Here is a 24,720-nt window from a genome sequence, read left to right as displayed (position 1 = left end):
AACGTTTGAGGGATTTACATCAGCACTGTCTACTCCATTGTTAATAGATAATGAAATGTTCTGTAAGTACCCAACTTCTAGGATTCCTTCTTGGCCACAATGAGCGACCAAGTTGAAGCCTGCTTGTGCTATATGTCCTCTTTATATGTGCTCTTTATTAGAAGACCTCATGTTCCCTACTAAGTATCACTGTAGTGCCTAGCTCTGTAAGAGATCCTAAATATGAATATGAGAGTATATTGACCGTCTGAATAGTCTCAGACACCAAATCTTCTTCTGCTTCCCATCCACATACAGGGTGATGATAGGAGGTGTCTTCATACCAACCCCCCTACTTGTCACGCTCCTTAGCTGCAGGCTTATAGTAGTGCTGATGCCCATGTGACTCTCTTGTTCTTTCATCCCAATTACAGAGAATTATTTGTACATTAACACCACCCATGCTAAGACCCCCATCTTACCACTCCCATGCCTTGCAACACTGACCCCCAGCATGGCAGAACGTAGGACCTTCTATCGCTTCTTTTGCTGCTGCTGTAATGATGAGGCACCAGAGAAGAGCCCTTTAATAAGGTGAGATATCATCAGATTGTTCATACTTCTTGTCTTATACGATGCAAACCACTATGTTTTTATAGTGACATGTAAGATTACATAATCTGCTAATTGGTTTTTACTATTGTAATTATCACACAAGTGATACTCAGTCTCTGTAGTTTCCTGGCAGTCCTGCTCCTTTTAAAGAATTCCATTCTTTCCTTAGGTCATTGTATGGTAGTACAACTCATCCCTATTAAAGGGAGTGACAGTAGGCTCCACCAGACACAATCCAAGGTTTTTCTAGTGTTATATCTTCTTTTCCACGTGTTTTCCACTCCAAACTATTAAGAGGTCAACCACAACCCAAAGCTGGAATTTGTTTGAAAGCATCTATCCAATTCTGTACATGTCCTGTAGATGCAAACTGGAGGCCATCACTCATTTTACACTGGCACCATAAATGGAGAGGTGGCAACGCATGCACAGCTATTTCGCTTCACTTTTACGGGAAATCCAAATAAAATGGAGCCCAAACATTGCACCAACTGGAATGGGGATTCAGTGGACCCTGCATTGGACCTGTGGTAACCCTGTGACACCTGCAAAGGGTGGAATGCCGTTACCATACAGATAGTAAATATATCAAAGTGTCTCTGTTGTCTTCTCCTTGGCTATGAGGTTTCATTCTGCTGCCAGAACTTTCTCTCCATGCATAAAGGCTGGAGTGATCTGTTCTTTCTTTGGTACAAATGCTGAGCTAGTGAGAGTCTGTGAGACATCAGGGCTGACCTGCCTCTGGCACATAGTGGTCTGTGTTGCACAATAGACATTAAACAGTGAAGCCCTATCAGGTTTTTGTTGGGATGATGACAAGATGACCACATTAGAGTTTTAGAAATGACTTTGAGACGCCAGGTCCATTTGTTAGAGGCTAAGTGTGTCTTGAAGGAAACTTCCATAGTCCATCTGGTACTAATCATACATTTCTGTTTCAATGGTCTTGGCACCATTACCAAGGACTGCATGGGGGGACATGTATCTTTATTTTGACCTGGTTTTTTTCGCTTCTTTTTCAGCTTTTTAAAAAATTTTTTTTGGGAGTTGAACTTTTTTGTGCATTTTTGGGACTATGCCAGGGTCTTAAGAAGTTAGCCGGTGGGTTTGTCTGTAACAGTACTCTGGCAAATTCAGAAAGATAAATAGCGCTGCTAAAGTATCCTGACTTCGGTCGAAACAAGTCGCAAAAGAAAACTAATGATACATGTGCCTATGGTGTTAATTTTTGAAGCTAATGTGAAGGAGGGGATAGTGTCATGTACTGATCCAAGTCTATATATAACTGATGTTCTGATGTGTATGTAAAGTGTGATGTATTAGAGCTTCCAAGTGCTACATGCTTTTCATATATCAAACTCTATATATGTGTATCTTTGTACTTGCCGTCAGTTGTGGGTTATAGCATAGGTGGTTTGGGCGGTAGCCCGAGCCAATGGCCACCCCAACCACCCACCAAATTTTAAACAGAGATGGACCTTCACCTATGAAATCCTTATATCTGTTCCTGCTCTCAATACACATGTAGACAAGAGCCATTTCAGGACCACTGAAGGTCGTTCAAAGGTCCTGAAACATCTGATTGCAAGCAGGCAGAAGGGCCGCATCCTCCATTCCCCTAGAAGCTTGATTCTACTACCATAGAGCCCAAGGCCCAAGTTGGTCTTAATCCATCACTGCTTGCCATTACTAGGATGGTCCATCTGTTCAGGGGGTCTAATGTTTTATTCTTATTGTAGTGATACACTTCTATACTTTGACCGGGAAGTAAAGCGTCGGAGAGCAGAAGAAGCAAACCTGTGGAATGAGCCTCAAGATGTGTCTCATACTGAAAGAGACGATGACCGTGAACTATACAACTTGCTTCAGAAGAGATCCCGAACAAGAAGGGGTTCAGAGGTAAAAGTGAGGTCTGATAATGGATACCACCAACTAAAGGAACATCAAGACAATTAAGATATTTTCTTTAAAATTCAAGAGAAGGAGACAATGCAGTAAGACCTAACACAGGCGCTACTAAAGAGATGGCTGCTAAACAGTGATTTCTACAGAACAGGAAGTGTCAATCTATTATAAATTTTAGTGGCTAGAGTGAAAAATACAAATCTTTATAATTCCTTTGTAGATATAGAAATACAAATTCTAAAAAGATTTTCGAGAAATGTCTATTCTTTATTGCTCCACCTAGTGGCACCAGCAGGTGGTAATTTTTTTTAGAATTATTTCCCAGTATATTCAGTGCTCTGTACCAGTATGAAACCAACCACTTGAGGAAGATAGGTGTTAACACAGGTGTAAAAGCAAAGTTAAAAAATGAGACTATTTTGAAAGAATGATGATGCTTTAAGGATGAATTTTTTTGTTGTGGGGATCAAAACTTCAACTGCAAGTGAATTGTCATTTTTAGCTAATAATGGAAGATAATTTGGTATGGAGATGTGGTGATTAAAGACTAGGATTACAAATATTCAATGACACAGAAATGAGATACATGAGCTTTGAGGTCAGCAATGGCTAGAATGCTACAGATGGAGATGAATGGCGGCATATCCATATCTGAGATGCATGTGATTTTCCATCTCTTGCTCAGGGTTACCGTAGACTGAGTTTTGATATCAGTGCCCACAGACAGATACGTAAAGATGTGAAAGATCGGTGGAGGGTGCTGCTGGAAAATCTAGGTAAGTCATTGCAACCTTACACACTGTCTATAGAAATCTGTGGGCCTTGCTGGGTGCTCCAGAGCAAGACATGTGTTATTATAGTAAATATATAGAAGGTGTATTCATTCCAAAGATATGGTCCCAAAAGTGTAGAAGTGAATAAGCTCATACTAGTCACAGGTGTGTCTCTGTGTATGAAAATGAAAGGTTACCGTCCCCTTGGCTTGTATGAGCTTATTCACATTTAAACTTCTGGCGACCATGTCTTTCTTAGTTTCTACTTGGACTTTCCCATGTATACTGAAATTGGTTCATAAACTTAAAGAGGGCATGTCATCAGGTTTTACCCCACTAACATACTCTACCCCTCAGATGGGGTATGACATGTCCTTTGTAGAATTCCCTCTATTTATGTGATTGCAGGGATAGTGTCAATGCAGAAACCGCTATCTTCTGTCCTATAGTACTTAGATATATGTTTTTTGTGTCATATTAAAGATACACATCTCATCTTTCAGATCCCATCAGGCTTATGGCTTTGTTAGCTACAGGCAGCTAAATACTTAATTGGAAATGCAAGCAGCAGATAAAGATTCTAGTTCCCACCTATTTTTAACTGCATTTATGTCCAGTTCTCTAGTTCATAGGTTGTGAAAGATGAAATTCTTATCTTTAATATGACACAAAAAGCAGCTTTCTAGGTTCTTTGGGGGGGGGGGGTTATTATGGGTAAACTGGTGAGATTTCATGAAAGAGGGAATTTTAGAAAGAACATTTCTAAAACATTCTGTTTCCCTTATTTTCCCACTCTTACCTCATTTTCCTTCCTTAATCCTCAGGTTTTCATAATGAAGCAGATTCGCTTCTCAGTGTGACCTCTACCACCTCCTACAATAGTATGCGGGACCCATCAGAGGCTCGTCGCCTGCTCAGCCTCTTAGCCCAGGAGACAAGCATATTTGATCAGCACAGCCTTCCACCCCCTGAGAGATATCTATTTGTTTTGGTGAGTCAAGAGGAAGACTAATGAAAATTTTTTTTCCCATCATCCTCCATTCTTGTCATTTTTATATCCCACATTAGAATGGAGCCATTGCCTAAAAGTGAGTTTGTCCAACAAACTCTCTACTTGTGTATGCAGGATTTAACGGAGCGGACTTGGAACTACTGAACTCAGCATGTTTGGCCGTACATGTGCGACATGTGCTCAGCGTGGCTGCAGGAATTGGATTCAGTGGGTCATATGCATTTGTCATAAATATTTTAGATGGTAAAAACCCCTTTAAAGGAAATCTATCATTTGTTTTTATGTATTGTGAACCAAACATACCTTGAAATTGCTGTAGCTACACTGATGCAGAAACATATATTGTTTTATCCCTGATCCAAGTGGTTTTGCTCAAAAAACTATTATAAATTCAAGAGCTTAGGAAAGCTGGATTGCATGCACTGCCGGTTATAAATACATTACATGGAGCTTCCTGAACTGTCCAGACAGGACTAATCAACCTGAGCAGGATGACTGATACACAGCAGCTGGGGGATGGTGCAGCGATTGATTAGTTCTGCCTGTCAGGGACAACTCATTGATTACAGCATTCTCTGAAGCAGTGCATAATTAGGATAAGAGGAGAAGCGCTGGAGCCTCATTATCAAAACCACTCAGTTCAGGTATTAAACAAGACATGTTTCTGCATCAATGTAGCTACAGAATTCTCAAGGTATGTGTGGTTCATAATATATTAAAGCAAATGGTAGATTTCCTTTAAGCAACAAGTAAATTTTACTCCTAGATAGGATTTAAAAAAAGAACAAATCTTCCCAAAAAAATACGCCCTTAACTAGCCATGTTAATTTTTCCCCCCTAAAATAAGTGGTTATATTGTGCACCAGCATAACTAAAACCTAATCTAAGTAAATTAGGTATCATAATAATAACCTTTATTTTTATGGCACCATCATATTCCGTAGCGCTTTACAAATCATAGGGGACATATCCAAATAAAATAGTATAAACAGTCATACTGGCTCATAGGAGTGAGGCCCCTGCTCACAAGAGCTTACAACATCATGGAAACTGTACAGATTAGCAGAATAATGAAAAAAAAAATATATGACAACTGGTGCAAACAGCCTCAGGGCAGGGTGCCTCACAAATAATAATCCAATAGTGGCACACACTGTTCAATTATACGCTGCTGCTTTGCTGCTTTATATTTGTTGGTGCCCTTTCAATCTACAATGTGCAACATAATTTTGTTGGAGTCTTAACCTAATTGTGTTGCAAACTACGAGCTAGCATTTCCACGCCACTTTAGGTGCACAGTATTCAAAAGTGTCTGACAAAATATAACGGTGACACAAAAGTGGTGCAAATACTTCATAAATACATGTGGATATAAATCTGGGCCAATCCAATAGGATTTATGGTATCTTAAGATGAGAATCGATTGTCCTACTGGAAACAGTTCACCTTTCTAGCAGAGCCAGTAAGCACCATGTTCAGTAACAGAATATGTGTATATGACATGGTGAATCTATGCAGTACATGATGAGTTGGATTTATGATGCGCATTGATAGGTCCCTCCATGGCCCCCTCCACCACCACCTCCCTCAGGCTTGTCACACTGTGTTCTGGATTGTGTGATCCCCTGCAAGTGGTGACAGAAGAGACAGTAATTACAGGTGCTAAATGTCAGCTCTGGAGTGTATCAGTACATAGCAGATGAAGATTAGGGAGCCCCTATGTTTTTTTTTTTAAAAGGAGAGCGTGATAATATAGAGTTCCCCCTCCCATGATGTGTCCATAGAAGTGACTACATTTATTTATAACACTGGGACATGATGTGTTTCAGGACCGGCTCATCGTTCTTGACATGGGAACAGAGTTTGTGTCTATTGCCAGACGTTTTTACCCCCCTGAGACACTGGAAAGCAGCGAGAAGGAAAGCGTGGAGCCTGGCACTGCTGTCCTGGTGAGCCCGGGCTGGCAGGAGGTGGGAAACAGTGGAGACAAGGAGGAAGAAGAGTGTGAGGAGGTGGATGAAGCAAGCTTCCTTGTCAATCTCATTGAATGATGACCGGAGCATCTAGCAGCTTCCTTTTTTTCTGCAGCTCTATTTAAACTCTTTTTATCCCGCCATATCTTTGCTAACCCCATCATCTGCCAAGCATGCCAACGAACCCTGACTGGATCTCATTCATATGGATGTGCTCACCTTTTGAACTTTTAAGTCTTATGAAATAGTTTAGGGGAAAAATGACTCCTAGAAATAAAAATATTGAGAATCCAGGACAATCCCTGATTTAAATATGGAAAAAATGCACTTCCACATGTAGATGTTCTTCTCATGGCACAGCCAAACTATGAAGCAGCTCAAAATTGGTGGAGCCCCAACCATAGTCAGTGTCCAATATGCACATGTGCCATCTCGTCACATAAAAAGTGTCGTCCCCTACTCTGCTTTTGGTAGAGCTGAGTGGCAGCCCTTTTCGGCAGGGGGGTAACTTGAGGGGTTGCAATCGCACCTGGACCCAAGAGGTTTAGGGGGCCCATAAGGTGTCACTTTCCCATATGAGAGGACTAGTATAATAAACCATACATTATAGTCGGGGGCCTGGCACAGACTTTGCACTGGGGCCCATCAGCTTCTCGTTACGCCACTGCTTTTTGGACTTGTAATGGGGACAATGAGCAAGAGGGAAGGAAATAAGAAAAAGAGAGGTTCACCCATCTGAGAAACTCATTTAAGACCAGTGGGACAAAGTGTCACCAATATTATTACTTGGTAACATTTGACTCCCACATTCAAGTTAGAAGCTGCCCTGATGATCACCTGTTCTAGCTTATAGCATGGGATGTCCATGAGATGTGTCTGGTATTAGAGGTCAACCTTCATTTACTTAATACCCATAAGCTTAAATACCAGACATAACCCATGGCCAAAAGTGGCATCATTTCTATACAAAACAAACAGATCATTTTTCTTTTCCAGGAAAATCAATTTATCAATTATCAAAATCATATTATTGTGCATTTCTTCTTATAATGTAATCTACGATGTGGATGTTAGGTCATGTCTACTTTGCCTCGCTTACTGTCTGATGTGAAAGTACCTTGTCTTATAAAGCCTTGCTGTGTACATTCATGTAAGGCAGGGCAGTTCCAGAAAGGAGAACATTGTGGAAAGATCCTGGAAACACATAGATAGCAGAGTTAACCCTGATCTCGATCTGACATGTCTCGCCCATTATTGTTATGCTTTGTTATCCATGTTCATTTTTGTTCTTTGCTCTTCCTTAACATTGAATTATCACATCAAGATGCAAGAAACAGATGTTCTTCCTTGTCACAGATGACAGTGGACTTGCCTTGAACACAGAGCACTGGTACCATACAGTCAGCCAAGTAAAACTGTGCTTCACGCCAAACCTGAAGAGGATTCCCAGTAGACACTGGTGTAACCTCCATATAGGTCAAATGTGAAAAAAACACTCAACTACAGTACTTTTCCTGTTTCCTAGTGTTGTTACCTTACCAGTGTCCTATCATTTTTAATTAATGATATGCCATTATTTTATTAATACCAGGCCCATTGGAGGCTGTCATTGGAGGCTGTAAGCCTAATTCCAACCATTATGTTCTGCCCACAAACCAGGGAAGCTTAGCTTTTCAGGGGTAAATTTGGGGAATGTCAGAGAAAGGCATCTTCTTAAAAATTACTCTTACAGATTCATTATGGGTAAACTCCCTACAGTTTGGATGGAGCTTCCTGGAGGCTGCCCTGGACCAGAAATGTCCTGATTGCTTGATGCTTCAATGCATCCAGGCATTACAGTAGATTTTATTTGTGCCTTCCATCCATTGTTTCCACATACAGTGAGTGCAGCTACTTTAGTAACGAGAAGATCCTGCACAGGGACCTCCAGTCTTCTTGGTTCTCAAAATGATTGTGCTGCCATTACCCTAAACTTGTTTCACCTCCTTTGTTGCTAGGTCTTTCTTCACCTCAGTTGTTTTTTTCTATATTGGGTCCCCAGAACCTCCGGTCTAGATTGCACCACTCTGATTAGACAGGAACAGGAGGGATGAGTACAACACTTTAAAGGAAATCATCTATCATCAAAATCCATCCATGATAAACCAGGAACACTTAATAGAAATGATAATAATAATCTTTATTTATATAGCCCCCATCAAATTCCATAGCTCTTTACAAATCACTTGTAGATCCAGCCACCGTGACTGTGGTAATCTTCTTATTATCCATGGCCTCCTTCCTTCTAAAATGAATCTTTAAATTGTGCTAATGAGCCCCTCCGTGTTGCAGATTTACAGGCTGTTACGCTGTGCAAAAGCTTCGTGCTGAAAGTAGGTAAGTGGTGAGGGAGCAGAGGTGGAGGGTGTGACAGGGTAACAGCCTGTGAAGCCAGGGAGTGGAGAGGCTCTGGTAACTCCCCTCCCAGAGCCCATTCACACTCATTTATAAGTAAAATTTTTTTAGGAAGGAGGCCATGGATAACAGTTATAAGAAGATTACCAGAGCCACGGTACCTGGACCCATGAGTAAGTGTCCCTGGTTTATCATGATGGATTTTGATGGTAGATTATTTCCTTTAAGGAAAAGTTGCTTGATATTACACTGACAGGTCTCTGAGTAGTAAATATGATTTCCCCATCTCAGGTGGTCATGGCTAAGATGGAAATACAAAGGGTTATGATATTTCGGTCCCCAGGACAGGCGATTATTTGCTAATAGAAGTTAAAATTTGGGGGGTAACAATTGTTTGAGATCCTTGAAGACCAAATTCTTTCAATGTAATATGAAGTGGGGCCATCTGTTAGATATGACCATTTGCCAAAATATCTTTCCAACATATTGAGAAATCATTTGCACAGACATCTGCTAATCTGATTGGTTATCTTCAAATCCATTCTGCATGGTACAATGTATACCAGCTTCAGAGTGGGCATCACTGGGCATGAGGCCATAGGGTACACTGTCCCCAAAATATAGAGTGTAAGCACTTGGTAAATAGGACTAGAAAACAAGCCTGACATTTAGTTCGGATCCTCTTCAATAAACAAGTAGGACATAGGTTCCTACCAAGTTAGTGCATAGTGGATTAAGGAGCTTTTTATGCGTTCAACAGAAGCAAGATGAGGGACTGTGCCAGGGAAGTGGGTACAGGCTTTAAAATACCTTTCTCATATTGCATATTGGCATGGAATCAGACACGGAGATTAATAGTGCTGAGCTTGTTTATTATATGGTGGAGAATGGTGAAGGTCACATTGACTCGGCGGCCGCCAGCTGGTACTACATGAATAAAGCAGGACAGCTGCACTAATGATGGAAAGAATGTTTTTTAATCTTTAGATTACAAAAAAAATACAATGTAGAGATTAAGGATGTAGCTCATTGACATGACCATGACAACTTACATAATACTGAGCCTATTTCAGAACCTCCACAGCACTGTAAATCCATGACAGGATAGATGGGCATTTTTTATGCAGAAAGATAACGAGGGATGATGCGATTTTTGGGTGGTCTTATGTCAGATATGAGACAAGTCATGCCTTAAATATCACTGTACCCAGATCATTATCCATTCCACCCATAACAACATTCATGGTTGCTAGGCATCCTAAGGTTTTTGTCTCCCAATGTATACCCTGGCACCATCATGTATCTTAACCCCTTAAGGACGCAGCCATTTTGTAGCTTAAGGCTCAGCCCGATTTTTTGGATTCGGACTTGCGTCGCTTTATATGGTTATAACTTTTGAACGCTTTTACTTATCAAAACGATTCTGAGATTGTTTTTTCCCCACATGTTGTACTTCATTTTAGTGGTAAATTTTGGCAGATAAGTTTTGCGTTTATTTACAAAAAAAAGAAAATATGATAAATTTTTTGAAAAATTTGCCATTTTCGAAATTCTAAATCATTGCGTTTTCAGGCAGATCGATTTACCACCTAAATAAGTTGCAGAATAACATTTCCCATTTGTCTACTTTACATTTTCATAATTTCTGAAATGTTTGGATAATTTATTTTGATGTCACGCGGCTTACAAATAGAATAGCGATTTTCCCGATTTTCAGAATTGACTATTTTGGGGATAAATACAGTTTTGAATGAAATTTTACATATTTAGCATCAAAACCCCCTATATAACCAACCCATTTTCAAATCTGCACCCCACAAACTATCAGAAACAGCTTTTACGAAGATTGTTAACCCCTTGAGATCTTCATAGTAATTGAATCAAAATGGGGGTGAAATTTAGAATGGTCAAATTGTTCCCTTATACGTTCATTTAGCACTAAAATTTACACATTTCCAAAATATAAAAAGAGAAAACCCACCATACAATTTGTTCTGCAATTTCTCCTGAGTACAGAGACCCCCCACATGTGGCCGTTACATGTTTTATGGGCGCACAGCGAGGTGCAGAAGGGAAGGAGGGCGCTGCAGCTGCCAGGATTTTAGTTTTCTCGTTGCCCCCTTTTGAAGGCTATAAAATTTTCGCTTTTTCGTTATTTGGGTCATGTGACGGCATTTTTTTTGCGGGATGAGATGCTTTTTCCATTGTTACCATATTGGGGTTGGTATCACCTATTGTTGAAAATTTAGGAACTTTTTTTGAGGGCAGGAGTAGAAAAGCATCAATTCTGTACTGGATTTTTTACTTTTTTTTTTTTGGTGTTCACTGTATAGCCTAATAATCCTGATATCTTTATTCTATGGGTCGATACGATAACGGGGATACCAGACTTGAATATATTTTCTTACGTTTTACTAAATTTGTCAAACAAAACCCTAATGTGGGGAAAATTCTATCATTTATGTATTGCCGTCTTCCAAGTGGCATAACATTGTTACTTTTTTGGCTACGGAGCTGGTTGATGGCTTGTTTTTTGCGGGACATGTTGTACTTTGCACCAGTATCATGTCTGAGTACATACGGTTTTTTGATCGCATTTTATAGCATTTTTTGTGGGATTGAAAAGGTAAAAATCATAATTTTTGGAGGGTTTATACCAGTTTTTTTTTACGGCGTTTATCGTGGGGGTTCAATAATGATTTACTTTTATTCTACGGGTTGTTACGGACGCGGTGATACTATATATGTGGGGTTTGTGTTATGATTTAGACTTTTTTTGAGTTATATGTCTCTTTATATGTTTTGGGAGTTTGGGGCATTTTTAGTGATTTATGACTTTATTTTTTTATTGAATAACTTTTTTTTTTTTACTTTTTCACTTTTATACCATGGGACATGAAGAAGCAATCTTCTGATTGCTTCTTCATGATAATATTCTGCAATACTGATGTATTGCAGAGTATTATCAGTGTCAGCCTATGCACTTGCATAGGCTGGCACTGTGCCAGTAAGATGACGTCACAGACGCCATCTTACTGGCAATTCTTGCAAGTAACTCTGGGGTCCAGATCGGACCCCAGAGTTACTATAGCAACGATCGGCGCCCCCCGAAAACGGTTCGGGGGGGCCGATCGTGGAGGAAAGACCCCCCAGATGCAGGTTAGATGCCGCGGTCGCGCTGACCGCGGCATTTAACGGGTTAAGCACCCGCGATCGGAGACAACTCCGATCGCGGGTGTTACACTGGGGTGCCGGCTATTAGTTACAGCCGGCACCCCGTGTTTCCCGATGCCGGTTCGGCTCTGATCCAGAGCCGAGCCGGCATAAGCGCCGTGGCGGATATATCCGCCACTGAGCGCTAAGTCACTGCGCTCCGTGGCGGATATATCCGCCACGGAGCGTGAAGGGGTTAAATAAATCTAGATATAATAAAGTAATTTGCGCGCACCAAGTTTTAGTCTTCTCCCCCTCTCCAGCATGGCCGACATGTGCCCACCTGGCTGTAGCCGAGAGGGCACACGTTCGTGTGTATGTTGCCTAAAGGAATTATTATTATTTTTAAACATTACCCTAACAAAAACAAGTGTTTTCCACAAACTCCAGAAATACAAATAAAATGGAAACAATTACAGTATTTGAGTAAGCCACCAAGATCAAATGGCATCCTGTGAGCGAAGTAGAGTTAAGTAATAGGCCAGGATAGTCCATTTCAGACACCAACTAAATTTCTAGAATGGCTGAATGTAGCTATGATTCAAGATGAAGCTCCACAACATCGGAGGGGTTGTGAAAATACTATTTAACATTGAAAATACTATTTAACATAAATACATATGAAACTAATGGCTACATATGAATCTGTTGGCTTACGCATTTCAGTTGTACAAACGAGTCATATTTAGTGATACAAGTCACTAAGTTATAGCATATGCCTCTCTTAATCTACAGTCAGGAGATCACTGTACATTATATAGTAACCCAGCGCTGTGTGATCCTGTCCTGATAATATACAGTCAGGAGATCCCTGTACATTATATAGTAACCCAGCGCTGTGTGATCCTGTCCTCATAATATACAGTCAGGAGATCACTGTACATTATATAGTAACCCAGCGCTGTGTGATCCTGTCCTGATAATATACAGTCAGGAGATCACTGTACATTATATAGTAACCCAGCGCTGTGTGATCCTGTCCTGATAATATACAGTCAGGAGATCGATGTACATTATATAGTAACCCAGCGCTGTGTGATCCTGTCCTGATAATATACAGTTAGGAGATCCCTGTACATTATATAGTAACCCAGCACTGTGTGATCCTGTCCTGATAATATACAGTCAGGAGATCCCTGTACATTATATAGTAACCCAGCGCTGTGTGATCCTGTCCTGATAATATACAGTCAGGAGATCCCTGTACATTATATAGTAACCCAGCACTGTGTGATCCTGTCCTGATAATATACAGTCAGGAGATCCCTGTACATTATATAGTAACCCAGCGCTGTGTGATCCAGTCCTGATAATATACAGACAGGAGATCACTGTACATTATACAGTAACCCAGCGCTGTGTGATCCTGTACTGATAATATACAGTCAGGAGATTACTGTACATTATATAGTAACCTAGTGCTGTGTGATCCCGTCCTGATAATATACAGTCAGGAGATCCCTGTACATTATATAGTAACCCAGTACTGTGTGATCCTGTCCTGATAATATACAGTCAGGACATCACTGTACATTTATATAGTAACCCAGCGCTGTGTGATCCTGTCCTGATAATATACAGTCAGGAGATCCCTGTACATTATATAGTAACCCAGCACTGTATGATCCTGTCCTGATAATATACAGTCAGGAGATCCCTTTACATTATATAGTAACCCAGCGCTGTGTGATCCTGTCCTGATAATATACAGTCAGGAGATCCCTGTACATTATATAGTAACCCAGCACTGTATGATCCTGTCCTGATAATATACAGTCAGGAGATCCCTTTACATTATATAGTAACCCAGCACTGTGTGATCCTGTCCTGATAATATACAGTCAGGAGATCCCTGTACATTATATAGTAACCCAGCGCTGTGTGATCCTGTCCTAATAATATACAGTCAGGAGATCCCTGTACATTATATAGTAACCCAGCGCTGTGTGATCCTGTCCTGATAATATACAGTCAGGAGATCCCTGTACATTATATAGTAACCCAGCACTGTGTGATCCTGTCCTGATAATATACAGTCAGGAGATCCCTGTACATTATATAGTAACCCAGCGCTGTGTGATCCTGTCCTGATAATATACAGTCAGGAGATCCCTGTACATTATATAGTAACCCAGCACTGTGTGATCCTGTCCTGATAATATACAGTCAGGAGATCACTGTACATTATATAGTAACCCAGCACTGTGTGATCCTGTCCTGATAATATACAGTCAGGAGATCCCTGTACATTATATAGTAACCCAGCGCTGTGTGATCCTGTCCTGATAATATACAGTCAGGAGATCACTGTACATTATATAGTAACCCAGCGCTGTGTGATCCTGTCCTGATAATATACAGTCAGGAGATCCCTGTACATTATATAGTAACCCAGCACTGTGTGATCCTGTCCTGATAATATACAGTCAGGAGATCACTGTACATTATATAGTAATCCAGCGCTGTGTGATCCTGTCCTGATAATATACAGTCAGGAGATCACTGTACATTATATAGTAACCCAGCGCTGTGTGATCCTGTCCTGATAATATACAGTCAGGAGATCCCTATACATTATATAGTAACCCAGCGCTGTATGATCCTGTCCTGATAATATACAGTCAGGAGATCACTGTACATTATATAGTAACCCAGCGCTGTGTGATCCTGTCCTGAAAATATACAGTCAGGAGATCCCTGTACATCATATAGTAACCCAGCGCTGTGTGATCCTGTCCTGATAATATAAAGTCAGGAGATCACTGTACATTATATAGTAACCCAGTACTGTGTGATCCTGTCCTGATAATATACAGTCAGGACATAACTGTACATTATATAGCATAGCTCCCAACCATCCCGATTTTGCCAGGAAAGTCCCGTCTTTCTTACCTCTGCCCCGCGTCCCGGGCAGCTATTAGATTGTCACGGATTTTCCCCCCAGGTCCCACTGTGTCCGCATAGTAAATACTTTGAAAGCCTGAACTCACAGTACAGAATGGCTTCTACAGACATCGGGAGGGAATCCTTTTCAGAGAAGTGTCGGGCCCACGTCATCAGCTTCAGATCACTATCTGTCCATATATGGTCACTGCATCTCCCAGGGTTCCCCAGAGCAGACATCGGGCAGGGAATCCTTTTCAGAGAAGTGTCGGCTTAGCGGAGAGAGCAGGGACCATGTCATCAGGTTCAGATCTCCATCTGTCCATATATGGTCTCCAGGGCTTCCCCAGACACACGCTCTTTATTTAATTAAATTAAATAAAGTTTTGCCCAGGCTGAGATTCGAACGGGGGACCCTCTGCACTGCAGACAGGAGCCTTTACTAACTGAGCTATAAGCCCAGTGATACAGAGCTGAGGATTTCTGGTAACTAAGAAGTGTTATCTGCCACTGTTACATTGTGACACAGACTTACTGCCCTGATATATAGAGAGGGATCTTCTCAGAGGTTATTTATGTTAATTATTGAAACTATTATTATTATTATAAATTTTATTATTTTTATTATTATGGAGATGATTATTAATAATAGTAAAAATAATAATAATTATCTCAATAATAATAATAATCTCCATAATAATAATAGTCTCAATAATTACAATAATCTCTGAGAAGATCCCTCTCTATATACCAAAGAATTAAATCTGTGTCACAGTGTAACAGTAGTCATAGTTCTTAGTTACCAAAATTCTACACCTAGATAAATCACAGAGGTTATAGCTCAGTTAGTTGGGGCGCTGTGTCATTATTGTACATGGACACTGCAGGTTCTGGGTTCAAATCCCAACGAGAATAATTATTATTTTTTTTTTTTTTTATTGAGATGATTTTTATTATTGTAATATGGCTAAAATTTGGGGCGTGGCCAGGAAGTGATTGGGGGTGTGGCGGGCCGCCATTTTGTCCCTCTTTCCCTTTCACAAATGTTGGGAGGTATGATATAGTAACCCAGCGCTGTGTGATCCTGTCCTCATAATATACAGTCAGGAGATCCCTGTACATTATATAGTTACCCAGCATTGTGTGATCCTGTCCTGATAATATACAGAAAGGAGACCACTGTACATTATATAGTAACCCAGCGCTGTGTGAACCTGTCCTGATAATATACAGTCAGAAGATCCCTGTACATTATATAGTAACCCAGCACTGTGTGATCCTGCCCTGATAATATACAGTCAGGAGATCCCTGTACATTATATAGTAACCCAGCGCTGTGTGATCCTGTCCTGATAATATACAGTCAGGAGATCACTGTACATTATATAGTAACCCAGCGCTGTGTGATCCTGTCCTGATAATATACAGTCAGGAGATCCCTGTACATTATATAGTAACCCAGCACTGTGTGATCCTGTCCTGATAATATACAGTCAGGAGATTACTGTACATTATATAGTAACCCAGCGCTGTGTGATCCTGTCCTTTTAATATACAGTCAGGAGATCCCTGTACATTATATAGTAACCCAGCACTGTGTGATCCTGTCCTGATAATATACAGTCAGGAGATCACTGTACATTATATAGTAACCCAGCGCTGTGTGATCCTGTCCTTTTAATATACAGTCAGGAGATCCCTGTACATTATATAGGAACCCAGCGCTGTGTGATCCTGTCCTGATAATATACAGTCAGGAGATCCCTGTACATTATATAGTAACCCAGCACTGTGTGATCCTGTCCTGATAATATACAGTCAGGAGATTACTGTACATTATATAGTAACCCAGCGCTGTGTAATCCTGTCCTGATAATATACAGTCAAGAGATCCCTGTACATTATATAGTAACCCAGCGCTGTGTGATCCTGTCCTGATAATATACAGTCAGGAGATCCCTGTACATTATATAGTAACCCAGCACTGTGTGATCCTGTCCTGATAATATACAGTCAGGAGATTACTGTACATTATATAGTAACCCAGCGCTGTGTGATCCTGTCCTTTTAATATACAGTCAGGAGATCCCTGTACATTATATAGTAACCCAGCACTGTGTGATCCTGTCCTGATAATATACAGTCAGGAGATCACTGTACATTATATAGTAACCCAGCGCTGTGTGATCCTGTCCTTTTAATATACAGTCAGGAGATCCCTGTACATTATATAGGAACCCAGCGCTGTGTGATCCTGTCCTGATAATATACAGTCAGGAGATCCCTGTACATTATATAGTAACCCAGCACTGTGTGATCCTGTCCTGATAATATACAGTCAGGAGATTACTGTACATTATATAGTAACCCAGCGCTGTGTAATCCTGTCCTGATAATATACAGTCAAGAGATCCCTGTACATTATATAGTAACCCAGCGCTGTGTGATCCTGTCCTGATAATATACAGTCAGGAGATCCCTGTACATTATATAGTAACCCAGCACTGTGTGATCCTGTCCTGATAATATACAGTCAGGAGATCACTGTACATTATATAGTAACCCAGCGCTGTGTGATCCTGTCCTTTTAATATACAGTCAGGAGATCCCTGTACATTATATAGGAACCCAGCGCTGTGTGATCCTGTCCTGATAATATACAGTCAGGAGATCACTGTACATTATATAGTAACCCAGCGCTGTATGATCCTGTCCTGATAATATACAGTCAGGAGATCACTGTACGTTATATAGTAACCCAGCACTGTGTGATCCTGTCCTGATAATATACAGTCAGGAGATCACTGTACATTATATAGTAACCCAGCACTGTGTGATCCTGTCCTGATAATATACAGTCAGGAGATCCCATTACATTATATTGTAACCCAGCACTGTGTGATCCTGTCCTGATAATATACAGCCAGGAGATCACTGTACATTATATAGTAACCCAGCACTGTGTGATCCTGTCCTGATAATATACAGTCAGGAGATCCCTGTACATTATATAGTAACCCAGCACTGTGTGATCCTGTCCTGATAATATACAGTCAGGAGATCCCTGTACATTATATAGTAACCCAGCACTGTGTGATCCTGTCCTGATAATATACAGTCAGGAGATCCCTGTACATTATATAGTAACCCAGCTCTGTGTGATCCTGTCCTGATAATATACAGTCAGGAGGTCACTGTACATTATATAGTAACCCAGCACTGTGTGATCCTGCCCTGATAATATATCGTCACGTGATCACTGTACATTATATAGTAACCCAGCACTGTGTGATCCTGTCCTGATAATATACAGTCAGGAGATCCCTGTACATTATATAGTAACCCAGCACTGTGTGATCCTGTCCTGATAATATACAGTCAGGAGATCACTGTACATTATATAGTAACCCAGCTCTGTGTGATCCTGTCCTGATAATATACAGTCAGGAGATCCCTGTACATTATATAGGAACCCAGCGCTGTGTGATCCTGTCCTGATAATATACAGTCAGGAGATCACTGTACATTATATAGTAACCCAGCGCTGTATGATCCTGTCCTGATAATATACAGTCAGGAGATCACTGTACGTTATATAGTAACCCAGCACTGTGTGATCCTGTCCTGATAATATACAGTCAGGAGATCACTATACATTATATAGTTACCCAGCACTGTGTGATCCTGTCCTGATAATATACAGTCAGGAGATCCCATTACATTATATTGTAACCCAGCACTGTGTGATCCTGTCCTGATAATATACAGTCAGGAGATCACTGTACATTATATAGTAACCCAGCGCTGTGTGATCCTGTCCTGATAATATACAGTCAGGAGATACCTGTACATTATATAGTAACCCAGCGCTGTGTGATCCTGTGGGGTACACCTGACTGTTTAAGGAAGGTACCCCTAGACTGGGGGCTGATGTTATTAGATGCAAAGGGGTAAAAGTTTGGGTACTATTGCACTTTAATAGAGGGTTGGTGATCTGTGCCTTTAAGATGTGTTCTCACTCCTCCCCTGTTGCTTACCTCATAATGTCCTCCCCTCCTACAGGACCAGAGGGTATATATATGACTGATCACTCAAGGATATCTCCCTCTTTTAGGCGACACTCAAGCTGTCCCTCTCCTGGGGTCAGGCTGGTGTGCGCTGCAGGACTGTGCTGTGTCCAGGGCTCAGGCCCCTGTGTATCTATGGAGGCCCCATCCAGACACTGAAGGTGAGGAATCATCTCCTGCCAGTGTCTGCTCCATCCCCAGGCAGGAGGCCATGTAGTCTCCCAGCTCCTGCCTCACCCCGGCCATCCCCACCCCCAGGCCTCTCATGAGGTGAGGAGACCCTGCAGTAGCTTCTTCTCCTCATGTAATCACATACATGGAGCTGGAGGCAGAGACACAGTAGTAGTAAATCTGCTCTAGTCTCTGCTCCTTCACTAACCACATGTGCAGCTCCATGTCCCTGCTCAGAGTCTGCAGCTCCATGCTCTTCTATTCTCTCTCCCTGCACTACCACTCCCATTATCTCTCCCTGCACTACCACTCCCATCATTTCTCCTGTAGTTCCCACAGTAGTAATAGGAGCTCATACTAGTTGTGCTCAGTCCTCAGAGGATGCCCCTGCACCTTCTCAGGTGGTTTCTGGGGGGTCAGTAAAGTCCCCAGTAGTTGTGTCTGTGGCAGATACCACTGCAGTCCCCCCCACCCCCATAGTCAGGGGGCTGCTGGGATTAACCCCTCACATGCTGCAGCTGTAGAGGCTCTCTCTGCAGTTTTCTGCTTAGCAGGAAGCTTCTCTAATTAACCCCTCATGTGCTGTATTTGTAGAAGATGTCACTACAGCCCTCCCCAGTCAGGGAGCTGCTGCAATTAACCCCTCATGTGCTGTATTTGTAGAAGATGTCAGTATAGCCCTCCCCAGTCAGGGGGCTGCTGTAATTAACCCTCACTTGCTGTGTCAGCCTCTTCTGTCGCTCCCCTGTAGCCAGGGGCTGCGGTCACTTCAGTATCACCCCATGATGTTCCCCATGGTCACAGATCTCATACCCATAATCCCCTTCCTCCGCCCGGGAGTTACGCTGGCGCTCCCGCCACGGCTCTGCGGAGTTTAATTCAACCTGGCGCAGGCGGCGGCCAGGTTGTCCAGTTCGTCAAGGCGGCGCTCCCCATCATCTCCGGTGGGTCCTGAGCGCTAAGACGATGACTGGTACATGAAGCCGTGGACGGCATATGCGGGACCGCAGTGGGTCATTCCCGGATCGTGGCTTGGTTTCTCCAGTGACTTCAGTTCCAGCTGCAGTTCCTGTGGATCGTCCTTCTATTCCTGCACCAACTGCTGAGCTACAATATGGAGGTGCTGCGGGAGTGGGAGCGATTACATGGTGAGACAGAATAGTCCCCACTCTAATGACCTTATTACACGGGTTTCCTCTGCTCTGGTAGATATTAGCGCGGCTCCGGCACCTGTGCACGCAGGTGACCATAAGGACTGTGTATAATGTACTGCAGCCCGCATGGAGCCCATATAGATTGGGGAGAGGATATGGGCCAATGCTTACATTGATATCTGGTCCTTTGTCAGTAGAACTGCTTACAGCAGATAAGGAACAAGTCATTCTATCAACACGGACCCAAGTCCCTAACATGAAGGAGCTGAGATTATTAATAAATACCCCAAGGCTTTCTCTGTTTTGAGATGTGATGGGTGAAAATGTGTTATTTTGGGATGTTCACATATCGGGAGGCAATTTATTCTTCACGCAAGACACAGGTGGCCTTTCTGGTGGTGATACGACACCATGTACAGGTTCTGGTTATGACCCGGAGCTGATGGTTCTGCAATAAGGGACGCTGCCTCTGTAAGTATAAGCTCTAATGCCTCTCCTGTGGGGGGCGCACATGTGCGTATTGTATGTCTCTGTCCCGCTTCCTATTATCCTTCTAAGATAGCACCTGCAGATGAAATGATGGCAGTGAGTGCTCTAGACATGGGGTTGGGGTTATCCTTCTAAGGTTGTTAACTGTGTTCAATTTTTAGGTTTTGTTTCCTTATTTCATGTGTGTTTAATAGTGTGGGTTGTATTTCAGGACAGTTGCAATAGGCCATCCCAGTGTCCTTTGGAAAATATATAGAAATAAGTTTCCCGGGGAAGGGTGGTGGCCCCCTTTTAGGTGCCCCTGCCCTTTAGCCTCCACTCCCCATTTCTTGACATGCACATTTCTCCTTTGGATAGTTCCAAAGAAGGAACCAGCGCAGTTCTGTCTCATTTACCCCTATCCTTCCCCAAGAGTTGGTCTATGCCGGGATGTTTTCTGAGGAAGCTCAGATATATTATGTTCCTTATATCCGTGTTGTGTTTCCTCACCAGTAGGCGGCCGGGGGTCCCCATGGCCTGGTTGGTTATTGATTTGGCTTTGTGTTTCTTGTTTGTGCCCCCAGATTGAGCAGCTATGTGGACGGTGAGTATTATTGTGATACTTGTCTTCCCACCATTGCTTCATTTCCTTTATATGATTACTATGCTGATCGATGTTGTGTAGCGCCATCTTGTGGTGTGGTACTTTTGCGGATCTTGGGGGACATGTACGGAGAAAATTTTATACATGGAGAAGTAAAGTTATTGCAGTGGGAAACATTTTAGTTCTTTCCTGGGCGGGGTTGTCTAATATGTCACCTTTTTTATCGCTCTGTTACTATTTGGATGATTTGTCTGTAGATCCCGTAATTTTGCGGTTTGTGCCCCTTTGTTTACATTTTCCTGCATAGTTTTGATATCCCCCCGGATAAGGCTTGAGGCCTTTGCTCGGGCCATTTGCCGCAGGATTAACTATTATTATTGCTTTGTACACGTCTTTTGTGCGTTTTCTCTCTTTGGCTTTGTGGTTGTTGCTCGCAGGGTTACACCGCTGGGGGAGTTTTTCTCTCACAGCATTTGTGCTTGTTTTATAATATCAGAACATCGCATTCATATTATCACCAGTCTTTATGTTCACCTTACAATTTAGTGATGATTTTGTTGCCATACAATGCTATTACATGCTGACGGCCAGAGCCGGGTCTCCTGTGGTTTTTGGTTGGAATTTGGGGACGTGTGCTGGAGAACCTTGGGCACCACAGTGATCTGACTCTGTCCCGGACCAGAACCTGACTTTTCTGGATCTCTTCCCATTTGTGGTAACTTAGGGTTGTAATTTGTTATTGACTTGTTGTAATGTTATTCATCCCTTCCGGGTCTTTCCCTCTTGTGTAAAATGCTTCTATTTTGCTGTTTGGAGTTGAACATCACCTAATGGGCCCGACATGTACTGAGTGCTTTATACTTTGGCTGCAATTTGTCCAGTTTGAGTCTCCAGATCTTTTCACCAGTGGCATCTAATATCGGCTACGGAAGGTCCGGGGTCCACCTGGTGGCCATTTTCTTCACAACTTGTCATATGACCTGGTTAGGTGCTACCCAGCAGTTTTCTCCTTAGAATACAAGACCTTGTTTTCCTTTGCCTTTAGCCTAACCCCTAGTTTTGTGACCATTTGTATCAGGGATCTTGTCTCTCGTTCAGCCACCCTCCCCCCCTCTGTTTATTAAGGGATAATTCACTTAGGCCCAAGTGTTTGTATATCGATACGATACTATTATAGGCATAATAGTTGCCCGATAATCGTCAGGTACAGCTGTACAGGTCTCTAGGTGCTATCTCTGGCCCGGTTACAGTGTCTCAGGTGATTTTATCGTTATCTCGGTTTGGGTCCCAATTTTTTAGTTCATGAAAGTGCCTCCTCCCCTCACTTTCCCATATTTAATTTCAGGTGATATTTGAAATATGTTGGGGTTCTTAGGTTGGACCCAAGAAGATGTGAATCCTGGGTGTGAATTTCCCCACTGTGGGACTAATAAAGGTTTACATATCTTTTCTTATCTTATGAGGGCACCCATTCCTTTCAGATTGGGGCAGCAGCTGAGGGGTTTACAGCCGGCCTCCCAGGTGTGGAGGTTATGAGTTTTGGGAGGTCTACATGCTTTGCTCACTGCCTGATTTATTGTGGGATTGCTTTTTTACCCTCTTATTGTTTCAGGTTCTCCGGTTAATGTTTGCCCCATGACAACATTCTGTGTCATTTGTACATATTTCAGGTCTCCCTGGCGGGAACTAGTTTTTGGGGTTTTTCAACAGGCAGATGTATTTTGGAGGTGTATACAGGGCTTAAAATGGATTCAGGTCCTCCCAGAGGCTGTATTATTGACCTTAATGAGACAGGCCTTGCCAGTGTGCAATCTTCTTCCAGAAATTGTGAAAAAAATGTTTGAAGAAAGTTCCCTGAGTTATCTGGCAAGGTTCTAGGAATTCTACTGCTTTGGAGTGGGCCGGGTATACGGTTAACTCCGGCATGGTCCATTTCATGCACTATAAGTGTGGTGATCTAGTACGGCACAGGGAGATAGTGGGAACGATGCAGATGTAATGTGTCCAAACAGTGTTACCTTAAAGAGATGGGCCTGAATATATTCCTCTGGGGTTTTTCTGATGGTATTGAGTAGACACTTCTTCTTGTTGGGTGGGGGCGCAGATCCATGTAGGGGTACACGGATCTGCTGGTGGCGGAATGGTGGAAGATTTGAGATGGTGATTGCTCGGTTGGCCGACTTGGCAGCTGGGAGCATACAGCTTCCAGAGCTCAAAAATGTGTGATTCTATTCCAAGTGCCTGATTTTGGATATTACGGGTTAATATATAAAATAAATAAATAAAGCTGTGACCTAATTTTCCACCCAGCAAGAAGTGTCTGTCATATTTTGGAAGTTACAGTTTACTGATATTTGTGTTATGGGTAAACAATTAAAGTGCCCTTACAGGTGGTTTACCTAAGGTGTTCTGTTGCATGCCCTCCAGTCTGTCCTGATATTATACAGTCAGGAGATCCCTGTACATTATATAGTAACCCAGCACTGTGTGATCCTGTCCTGATAATATACAGTCAGGAGATCCCTGTACATTATATAGTAACCCAGCACTGTGTGATCCTGTCCTTTTAATATACAGTCAGGAGATCCCTGTACATTATATAGTAACCCAGCGCTGTGTGATCCTGTCCTGATAATATACAGTCAGGAGATCCCTGTACATTATATGGTAACCCAGCACTGTGTGATCCTGTCCTGATAATATACAGTCAGGAGATCACTGTACATTATATAGTAACCCAGCACTGTGTGATCCTGTCCTGATAATATACAGCCAGGAGATCACTGTACATTATATAGTAACCCAGCACTGTGTGATCCTGTCCTGATAATATACAGTCAGGAGATCACTGTACATTATATAGTAACCCAGCGCTGTGTGATCCTGTCCTGATAATATACAGTCAGGAGATCCCTGTACATTATATAGTAACCCAGCGCTGTGTGATCCTGTCCTGATAATATACAGTCAGGAGATCCCTGTACATTATATAGTAACCCAGCGCTGTGTGATCCTGTCCTGATAATATACAGTCAGGAGATCCCTGTACATTATATAGTAACCCAGCACTGTGTGATCCTGTCCTGATAATATACAGTCAGGAGATCACTGTACATTATATAGTAACCCAGCACTGTGTGATCCTGTCCTGATAATATACAGCCAGGAGATCACTGTACATTATATAGTAACCCAGCACTGTGTGATCCTGTCCTGATAATATACAGTCAGGAGATCACTGTACATTATATAGTAACCCAGCGCTGTGTGATCCTGTCCTGATAATATACAGTCAGGAGATCCCTGTACATTATATAGTAACCCAGCGCTGTGTGATCCTGTCCTGATAATATACAGTCAGGAGATCACTGTACATTATATAGTAACCCAGCGCTGTGTGATCCTGTCCTGATAATATACAGTCAGGAGATCCCATTACATTATATTGTAACCCAGCACTGTGTGATCCTGTCCTGATAATATACAGTCAGGAGATCCCTGTACATTAT

At 42.1% G+C, this 24,720-nt stretch overlaps 2 protein-coding genes and 1 long non-coding RNA gene across 3 annotated transcripts in view; all 3 read left to right on the top strand.

The window, feature by feature from the left end:
* Positions 1-415: 415 nt before the first annotated feature.
* On the top strand, positions 416-7,893 carry LOC140066111 (melanoregulin-like). The gene is made up of 5 exons (XM_072113654.1): positions 416-573; positions 2,334-2,493; positions 3,185-3,275; positions 4,097-4,263; positions 6,114-7,893. Exons 1-5 carry the CDS (start codon positions 494-496, stop codon positions 6,333-6,335), a joined length of 720 nt encoding a protein of 239 aa, XP_071969755.1. The 5' UTR covers positions 416-493; the 3' UTR covers positions 6,336-7,893.
* A 10,900-nt stretch (positions 7,894-18,793) lies between these two features.
* Positions 18,794-24,720, top strand: part of PNMT (phenylethanolamine N-methyltransferase) — a 36,501-nt gene continuing 30,574 nt past the window's right edge. Inside the window, exon 1 of the mRNA XM_072111504.1 lies at positions 18,794-20,133. Coding sequence (XP_071967605.1) covers positions 20,100-20,133 — 34 coding nt within the window. The 5' untranslated portion in view covers positions 18,794-20,099. The remainder of the gene's footprint in view (positions 20,134-24,720) is intronic.
* On the top strand, positions 20,143-24,079 carry LOC140064521 (uncharacterized). The gene is made up of 2 exons (XR_011847768.1): positions 20,143-20,610; positions 22,824-24,079. It is a non-coding gene; the product is annotated as an uncharacterized lncRNA (long non-coding RNA).

Source organism: Engystomops pustulosus, chromosome 6 (genome assembly GCF_040894005.1).
Source record: "Engystomops pustulosus chromosome 6, aEngPut4.maternal, whole genome shotgun sequence".
NCBI lineage: Eukaryota > Metazoa > Chordata > Amphibia > Anura > Leptodactylidae > Engystomops > Engystomops pustulosus.
Note: the sequence above shows the minus strand (reverse complement) of the source record. Positions and strands in the feature narration are given on the sequence as shown.

Coding starts and splice junctions, on each gene's coding strand:
- LOC140066111 (XM_072113654.1), top strand. CDS start 494: ATGGCAGAACGTAGGACCTTCTATCGCTTCTTTTGCTGCTGCTGTAAT. Junction 574..2,333: donor GAGAAGAGCCCTTTAATAAG/GTGAGATATCAT, acceptor TTCTTATTGTAG/TGATACACTTCTATACTTTG. Junction 2,494..3,184: donor GAACAAGAAGGGGTTCAGAG/GTAAAAGTGAGG, acceptor TCTCTTGCTCAG/GGTTACCGTAGACTGAGTTT.